Raw genomic sequence first — 9,847 nt, forward strand, 5'->3', positions numbered from 1 at the left:
ACTTGGCAACATGGTGCTGATGTGTATCAGTGACGATCGTGACGTGCTCAGCTATTTGCGCGCAGGGAGAAGGTGCCGTTGGGCGCCATGGTGGCTCGACGATAGCTGGACCGAGCAAGGTTGATGCATCAGTATAGTTCTGAAGATGGAGCGGTGGCAGTTGGCGGCGGCGGCCATATGAGAGCACGCCGGACCGGTGAGACCATGCCCGGCAGGCGTCCTGGATGAGACCTCAGGTCTTAGATGTTAGGTTTGGCTGCGATGTCTGTTTGATATTAGGCCCAGACTATCTGCGCCCCTTCATCAACTGGATAGGTGTAGCGACAGTTTGTTACTTAGACGGCGGCTTTAGTCTTACTATTGTATTACTTTGTAAGGTCTTGTGAGAATAATTAATAAAATCGCCTTATGCATCGTCCAGATGCAGAGGCCGGGGGGTTATCCTCCTTTACTAAAAAAAATGGGTTCTGAGAAAATAATTAAAATGCAGAGTTACCCTAGGATCACATGGGAGCAGTATCAGGATCAGGCTAGCATTCAAGAGCTTACCCGGGAAATGCAAATGGACCATCTCGTAACGGCCAATGTGAAACATTTTGGGGGTCTGAACTATGAAGTCGATTTCGTGGCAAAGCTACTGAGCTGGGCACCTGTTTTGGAAGAGGTGAAATTAGAGTGGAAGGGCGAAACAGACCGCAGCATGGTTCTTACCAAGCTATTAGCTCTGCCGAGGGTGTCTCCCGGAGCCAAGATCATTGTTACATGATAAGTATGCTCCCTCATCACTTTGCCAATCTAATTTGCTGTGGGTAGAATTATTTTGGCTCTGTTTATGCAAATGTACCAACTAGGGCTAGCTGGTGGTTATATATAATGTATGGGTGCATTTGACCCGAATCATCAGGTAGAGGTAGTGTGCTTTGTTGAGAACATCCGGTGGGACGGCATCAGTTTAGCTTGTCCAGTTCTGTCCCTGTGTTGTTAACTTGTTATATGACAATATTGTGGTTCTAGTAAATATGTGTCCTTCAGAAGTGATCACATTTATGAAGGCACCTTCATGTTGTGTCAACAAGACTGAATCAAAGACACCAAATGGTACCTTAATTTTTTACTTTATGCATGTGCATGTAAGAAGCCTGCAGTTTTGAGATCAAAGCAACACATGCCTGAATCATTACACCTTTGGAAATCAAAGAATTATCAGAATGGTTTACATTGGTTTCATGATGAATGAATGTTCGGTATAAGGGAAATCACCTGGTTTTAATATGTTGCTTCAATATTATTCACTGTGGTTTCTCGTATTGAGGTGAACAGGAACCAGGTTTTTACTTAAAATAATTCTAAAGAATTCAAAACTATTGATTCAGGTGTTAATCAAATATCGCTCTTGGAATAAGCTGCAGCTACTAGCCAGTTATTCTTCAGCCATGGCCGCATCTCCATGTCTACATTTCTATACGTCCGAAATTAAATGGCCATGTATGTATTTCATTTATATATACTCATGAAATAGTTCACTCGTGGCAAGACACATATACCTCTTCTGTCACATGGGCCTAGCTCGAGAGGTAAATTTCTTTCCTTTTAGAAGTATGCTTGTATTCCTATCACAGAAGAGCACAAGAACCAGATCACATACAATCAGACACTCGGTCTCACACGATCTTTCTGGACACCCCACACGTCCCAGGACATTGGTACGTACGAGACTTCTCCTCCTTTTCCTACTACAGTTGAGAGTCACTCCAGAGAGATCATCCCCGGCCCTATCCTAGATCCTCTCTACCGGCAGCGGTCGTCGGAGAAGTGATGGGGAGGTGCTAGGTGTGTTTTTGTACATAGTAGCAGTAGGTTCAGTTTCCACTCTGGTGTTGGGCCTGATTCCTAGGTCTAGTGTTGTGCCGAGGAGGATCGTGCCGCCTGCGCAAATGAGCATCGTGTGGTGGCTAGCGGTAATGTTCTGGTTGATGGCGGTGGCGTGGTACTACTCACTGCTTCATGATTCATCCTTGGCACATCCTTTAATAAGCTCAGTTGGTGCCGTGATTTGGACAAGGATTCGTCCCCTTCCTCTGTTGCTTCAAGCCGCAATGGGGGTGGATGGAATGATGGTGATGCAAGGATATCTAGTTCTTGCAAGTGGGTTCGAAGCATATCAGCAGCGGCAGTTGATCTGGTGGAGCAACGACGCCCGCTGGCTATCGGTCTTCCACATCACCCCGCTGCCCCGTCTGGTTGAATGACGGGTGTATATTTCCTCCCAAAGAAAGAGCTATAGGAGAGGCAGATGCATCTTCTATCCAAAGTTCGAAGCGGCTCCAAGCTGTTGTGAAGGTCTCGTCACCGCAAATGGTGCGTCCCTGCTGCCGGCGAGGCTACATCAAGGAAGAAGATGTTGTGGACCTGGTTGCAATTTCCAATTCCAGTCTAGGGTCCTTCTTGTAAAAGCCAAGGGCTTAGGTGTTATTTTTGTTTTATGTGAGTCCTTGTGTGGGCTTTGTGATGTAACCGATAACCTCTAGGCCTGTCATGGCCTTTCTTCTAAAAAAACGTCCCAGGACATTTCAAAGAGCACCTTGAAACAAACATAAATACACCTAGATCCCTGGAGATGTTTGACATCCTCGCTGGACTTAACAAAGAGATCCATGTAAGAAAGTAAACCGCAACTTGGACCAAGAAGTTCATCTTGTTTAGGCGTGGCCACATCTCCGCCGTTGCTATCCTCCTTTTCTTCACACCGATGCCGAATGGGAATGGATTCACACATGCATCCAGGTAACCTACTTGAGCCTTCACCAATTGTGGCTTTGATTGCCGCAAAATGTGTCCCATCTTGAAGGAAGGGAACTGGGATCCGGTTCTGGTGCCGCGGCCAGGCCAACTGCCCGGGCAAAGCAACCCCCAAGCACCAACACAAGGAGGAAGGATGAACAACATCAACATGATCGAGCCAACAAGGAAGAAGAGGACACCCACTCTTCTCAGTCCAGCGAGAAGTACCCGCCTCCGGCCAGATCCAGCCGAACACAATGCCCATACCCCTCGACCTCCACCAAATCTGGGGAAACCCCTCCCCGCTAGCTCCTCAACGATGGCCAGAGCACTAGCTGACCGTGAATGGAACCTGGGGAAGCTTATACCGACGCAACACTGGCACAATGGCCTCACTGGCGTCTCCCTCAACCCTACACTCTATAGTAACCATTGTGCCTCGTCCATCGTCGCCCCCACCTCCGTTCACCGAGAGGCAGGAAGAGGCGAGAAATCCATTAGGTCTTCATAATCTGGAGTAAAAGGATTCGAACCTTTGCATGCAGATGGATTCGGTCGCCGGAGACCCTATGCGAGTCACCTCTCTTTCGCCCGTTTTTGCCAAGAAACAAGAGGGTTCATACCTCGAGAGGGAAAATTGGAAAGGAGATGTCTTGTGTTGTACCTGCCTAATATAACGTCTCTAAATGTACACACGATTTTGAGCATCCCTAGAAAGCTTCTCATCCCATGTAAGACACGCTTGCAAGCGTGTCTACATGGTTGGGACGGTCCGTGGGGATACGCTCCAAGGAAACTTTATTAAAACGACTCTATAGTTGCCTAGAGATTGAACAATACATCCCTAATTAAGTATGAATTGAGTGTGTCTAGTGACTGTTTTGTTGTAGTGCCGACGCCTCCAAGCCGGACGAAAACCATAGGCCGAACACCACCGGACGCTCGTCCGCCCTTCAGAAGGAGGACATCGACTATGGGCTCCCAGCCATGGAATCGAGGGGGAGAGGGGGAGGGGAGGGAGGGCCCCGCCATGGCCGGTGTGGCGAATGACGAGGAACGAGGTGGACGCCTTAGTCGGGGTGGCAAATGTCGGGAGGGGTGGACGCCGGCGCTGTAGTGGCGCTCGGCGGGCTCGAGGGAGGGAGAGAGCACCGCTCAGCAGAGGGAGAGCGTCGAGGAGATCAATGTTCAAGATGGTCAATAAAACTATATGTTGTCAGCTGATACTTTGCTTCTTCATCATCCACATCATTTGGAGTTTGAAAACCTAGTGCATTGAGAGAAGAGCGCGAAAACCTAGTGTCACCTTCAAACCACAAAATGAAGCCAAAAAGATGTAGATACCCCTGACCTCATGGTAACCTTTCTATTTCAATCGGGATTATCACATTTCATTATTGAACTTGGCCAGATAAATTGCTTGCTACAAAGCTTTGTGCACAAAGTGGGACATGACCTTATCGTCGGCCTTATGACTTGGATTCACTAAACATCCATGCACCAAATGCGGCAAGAGCCGTGGGCGATAAACAACCTTGCACCATAAAAAAATCATGGAACTTCCATAAAAAAATCATGGAACTTCTTTTCTTTGTTTTCTGATGACCGAAAGTGGGGAAATAGTCCGAAAATCCATATCTGCACCCGAGCTCATCTGCACCTGCGCTGACGAAAAAAATTAAAACAAATACTAGAAAAATTAAAAAAAAATCCAATTTTTTTGTGCGGTAGACAATTTGATGCGTGAGGTCCGCTTCATTTTTCAAGTCATTTGGACATATGAGGAGCTCTCAGCAAAAAAGACAAATTGGGCGTCTATAAAAATGTTTACTGTTCATGTACTGTTTTGGCTCGATTTGTCTGTTTTGCTGAGAGCTTCTCAGATGTCCAAATGACTTGAAATTTGAAGTGGGCCTCACGATCAAATTGTCTACGCACAAAAAACTTGGAATTTTTTGAATTTATTTTGAATTTTTTCGAATTTTTTCTTGCCGGGTGCATATGAGTCTGGGCCCCGAAACGCCCAACTTGAAATAGTGAAATAGTCATGCTTCCCGTTTTATAGACAATAGAGTCCGGAATCCGCGAAAAAAATTCTACGTAGTGAACAAAATATGCTTCCAACAAAATTCTACGCACAAAATATTTTTTTGTTTTTTTAGGGGTTCCAACATCCAACCCAGTATATGGCCCAGTCTCTCCATAAGCCCAATTCTGAAATCCCCAGCCCTGCAGCGCAGAGAGACCACGAGTCGCACACCATTTTGAACCCTAGACACGGCACGGCCGCGCCGACCCGCGGCGGGGCGGCGGAGGCATCCGGTGTGGCGTCGTGCCTTCGATCCTCGCCCCTCCGGACCCTGCGCTCCGGTTCGGCGGCAGCGCCGGTGCGCAAGCCTCTAGGCCCCAGGTGGGAGCTGGCGAGCGGCGTCGCCTTCCCCTGTTCTCCGGCGCTCCTGCAGCAACCGAGCCACTCCGTAGGTTCGTTTTGTTTCCTGTTCTCATATATATGATACTTGTGTGCGGTGGGTTGATGAATTAGGTTCAATTGCTCTGGTGATTAAGTTATGTGGGTTATCTGATTGCTCTGCGAGTATTAACGACTAGCAAGATTGTTTGTTACTCAGTTGTTCACATGCTTGTTTAGATTAAATTGCTTAACTGAATCCAGTTTAGTACATGTCCATCATGCTTATAGTTAATGTTGGAACTAAACATGTTGCTCGTGAATAATTTGGGTGCAAGTCCACATCTAGGTTAAGAACCGAAAGCTTTGTTCAGGTGCAAATTGACTCTGTCCTGAAGTAAAGTTGATAGCCTCTCACTTATATACCCTATATTGTTTGTCCTGTCCATATTTTGCAATGCAAGGTTTTCTTTCTTCCAAATTTAAAAAAATTATTCTTCAAATGACCGCACATTTATTAAAAAAAAAAAGAAAATCCCTTTCAACTTTCTGCGTGGCACATGTTCGCTCCTCAAGATACCAAATTAGGGTCTTGTAACACATGTCAAATGATAATGAAAGCTTTTCTCTTTACCAACCCAACGCAGGAGTTGAGTTCGGTTATGTTCATAGAAACATAGCGGACTTGTTTCCCTAAACTGCCATATCTCCTTTGTTGCTTGTTTTCTTTTTTGCTATGAACAAGCAACTTACTTAGTGTACCATTTAGTTTCTGCATGTATTGTATTTTTAGTGATATGTGGTAGACTGCACACTAATTTAGGCTCCCTGTCTTCTGGAAATGCTAGGAAAGTTTAAGATTCTGAAGCAATGAGTACCTGTAAAAAGGCCAGGGCGGAAGGTATATGTGTTGTGAGTTTAGATAGACTGAGCAGCCTACCGCCAGAGATAAAGGGCAACATCCTCTCCCTTTTGAATGTCGAAGAAGCAGTTAGGACTTGCACCTTATCAAGTACTTGGAGGGATGCATGGGCTAATATGCCAAAAATATCTCTGCGTGATGGAAATTTTGCACGAACCAAGTTTGTTACGTTGGTCGATATGGTGCTATCAGTCCACAAAGGAACTATAGAAGGGTGTCATATTTCAGGTAGCAAAAATTACCATGATGAGTTCGGTAGGTGGATGCTCATGCTGTCAAGAAGATCACCAAGATCAGTTATAATCAAGTTATAATCAGTTATAATCAAGTTGAACTCAAGAAGATCACCAAGATCACCAAGGTTTGCATACATGGCAAACTCTCAACCGAACTCATGGCATAAACTTCGTCGACCTCAGTTATTTGATGATATGTCTATTTCTGTTGTCGTGCTTTGTTAATGTGTTTGTTTTTCTGGCACTTGGATGCTCTTTTCTTTCTTGGTGTGCTCTCCTTTTGTTTTTGAGGCTTGCTACTGGGGATAGAGTTGCAAGCCAACCAACGAGTTAGTAGCAGACAAGATGGGTACCATTGGATGTCAGAATGATGCGCTTAATATTGGTGACCATGGGTACCCCATTACCATCAAAGTCGACTCGGAGGGTAATGAGGTCCTCAGCCTGAGAGATTCCATAGACAATGTCTACAAAGAATGCAATGCCGACTATATGGCTCGGGCAACCAAACACCTTTCGCGGGTGAATAAAAATGATTGGGTAGTTTATGGTGTTGGTCATGAAGACGACAAAGGTCATTTGGAGTCAGCCGTACGAGCACCTCTCAAATCACTCCGGGATATTTCCAATGACGGCGTCTAGCCCGAGAAGGCACAGTTATTCTGAAGAAGGGGCCGTGCAAGAGATAGGTCTGCCTCTTGTCGGCATCAATGCACTTGACGGCGAGCCAGCCATCAGTTCAGCCGATGCAGATCACATCGGTGAGGATGGAGGGGATGCGGTGCCCATCTTTGCTCGGATGTTCTAGTAAGAACCTTGCCGTTCGAGACGAGGATCCAAGGGAGTTGGTTGGCGTGTCGGTGGGCCTTGATGGCGTAAGAGCCCAATGCCACTAGTGACAGACGGCTCGACAGCACGTGAGATCGGTGGTGCTTGGGAGTTGGGACCATGCTGATGCTGGGATCATGCCAGTGATGAGGCCGAGGAGTTCCGGTGGGACGTCGGACCATGACGAAGTCAGCTTCATCAGGCTGCATGGGCGGCCGAGATCAAGGTACGGCGTATTTTCTCCCACTTGTGTGTGCTGCAACTGCAAGGAATTACGTGCTGGGACGGGGATCGAGCAATGCTACATACACGAGCACTTTACGGGCGTTTTACGGGCCTAGGCTGATGTGGGTTTCGTTAATTGGGCATTAGAAAATCAAGGGGGGGGGGGGGGGGGGGGGGGCGAGATTAGTGAGAGGGGGGAAGGAAAGTCCGTTGATTAAGTAAAACGAGCCCGTGAGTCTAGCATTTTTGGACGGGGATCTATAGATGGCAACGGCGTGCTGCGCGTTTGTTACGTACCCGAACTGGAAAAGAACTTTTCGGTACCTATATATATTGTGAGAAAAGGACTTCTTCTTTCTCGATACCTATATGTACAGGAGCCAGTTATACAACTGGCTGATGCGCCGCGGCACAAACGTTGGTCGATTCTGTTTCGATCTCCAACCTACGACCATGCACTCGTCATTGCCGGATCTGCCACCGGAACTGGTCCGCGAGATCTCCAGCCGCCTGCACGACGTCGCCGACTTCGTCCGCTTCCATGCCGTCTGCAAGTCATGGCGTGATTCACACCATCCAGCGATGCCACTGACGACCGATCAGTTCCTGCTGTGGCTCCTTGCGCCTAGTATGAAGGACGACGACTCCCTCAAACTCAGATGTGTCTTCTCCAACATGAGCTACCGCGCCCCGCCGCTGCCGCCAATATCTCGCACCAACGGCCAGATGAACTGGGTCGCCAATGCTAACGGCACCGCCATCCGCTACTTCACCGCTTCCCTTGACGGGCTGACCTTCCACGACCCTCTCGCCGGAGAGCTCATGACCCACATGCCTCCGTTCCCAAATGAGGGCGTCGACGGACGGTTGGGGGAGAATCCCAGTGGCATCGTTTACAACGATGGTACCGTGCTTTGGTACAGCAAGCATGACAGCAGCGAACAAGACACCGCCGAGTTCAAGGTGGCGCTCCTATGTCCTGGGGACAATGAGTGGACATTCGTCAAAAGGACCCTCAAATCCCCCTACTATGGAGAGTTTTGTGTCGCGTATCACGCTAGGAAGATCCTTGTGACCGTGAGGGGTGACCTCTGGCACGTCGTGACAACACCATCCGCTGCCGCGAACTGTAACCAAGTGAGGATCCCCAATTTGTCGCAGATGCCACACGAGGACGATGATTACTACTATATGTACGGCTATGTGCTCGAGTCCCGCGGCGAGCTTATGTGGGTGTCGCTGCACATCAAGAAGGATTACCCAGACATGAGTAGGACGAGCATCCGCAACCTGGAACAGTCGTTTTTGATGTCCGTGCACACGCTTGGGGAGGCCATGAAGGAACCGGAAAAGTTGCGGTGGGTGAGGAAGGTTGGTCAGAGCCTGGCTGACCGTGTCCTATTTTTGGGGTGGCCTAACAGTTTTGCTGTGGACGCGTCGAGGCTAGGCGTGACCGGTGGATTCACCTACTTCTTGTTCTATGACGAACACCCGCTAAGTAGGCGAAGTGGTGTGTTCAGGTACAACCTCATCGACAACACGGCCAAGTTCATCGAGTGGCTACCCCAAGGATGGGACAACGAGATGTGCACATGGGTCGTCCCCCAGCCCACCATTGCTCCAATCCACCAGGGTCTAGCAACTATTCCAAGAAGCAATAACATGATTCACATCCAAAGATGCTACGGCCCTCTTTTTGAGGTGTTGGTGCGCAACCTATCTCCCACAACGAAGTGCTCTCAGCTGGAACAGTTGTTCAACAAGTACGGCAGGGTGTCGAGCGCCAATGTGATGTACTACTACAAGAAGACCAAGACCTCACGGGGCATCGGCCTCGTCACAATCGCGATGATGCACGTCTGTCTAGAAGATGCACTTGCCGCCCTGGATGGGTTGGTTTTAGATGGATGCAGGCTCGAGGTTATCTCGGTCAACGGCATGCAACTACAATGATGACAGCGACGACAAATAAAGTCTTACATTGGAGCGGTGTAGAATACTCCCTCCTTTCAGGTTTATAAGACTAGCCACAATGGATAGTAACATAGAGTAGTAACATGCCCATATTACTACTCTATATTAATATCTCTATAGTGGGGAGTAACATATGTGTGGTAACATGCAACACTTTATTTATTAGGCTATAGACTCATCTTACCTTGATATGTGTTATGTTACGCATAGTACTAGTAACTAGCTGTGTTACCACATGTCTCTTTTTCTTCATTTATTGCTTGCCTCATCATCTATTTTATCTAGATATGTGTGATATTACTACGTGTGTTACTTCCATTGTGGGTAGTCTAAGGCTCAATTCAAAAATCTCACCAACCAAGGTAGATGGTGAGTGGTGAAATATTTTTTGTAGTTTGCAAAAGCACTCAATTAATGCTTTTGTTTTACTCAAAAAAGTATGTTTACCAATGCATTAATTACAATGCATGCATA

At 47.5% G+C, this 9,847-nt stretch overlaps 1 protein-coding gene across 1 annotated transcript; it reads left to right on the forward strand.

Annotated features, from left to right (window-relative positions):
- Positions 1–7,852: 7,852 nt before the first annotated feature.
- Positions 7,853–9,352, forward strand: LOC123057329 (uncharacterized). Its single transcript, XM_044480365.1, has one exon. The coding sequence runs from the start codon at positions 7,853–7,855 to the stop codon at positions 9,350–9,352; it is 1,500 nt and encodes a 499-aa protein (XP_044336300.1).
- The last annotated feature ends 495 nt before the right edge of the window (positions 9,353–9,847 follow it).

The sequence above is a fragment of the Triticum aestivum genome, chromosome 3A, assembly GCF_018294505.1.
Source record: "Triticum aestivum cultivar Chinese Spring chromosome 3A, IWGSC CS RefSeq v2.1, whole genome shotgun sequence".
Taxonomy (NCBI): domain Eukaryota; kingdom Viridiplantae; phylum Streptophyta; class Magnoliopsida; order Poales; family Poaceae; genus Triticum; species Triticum aestivum.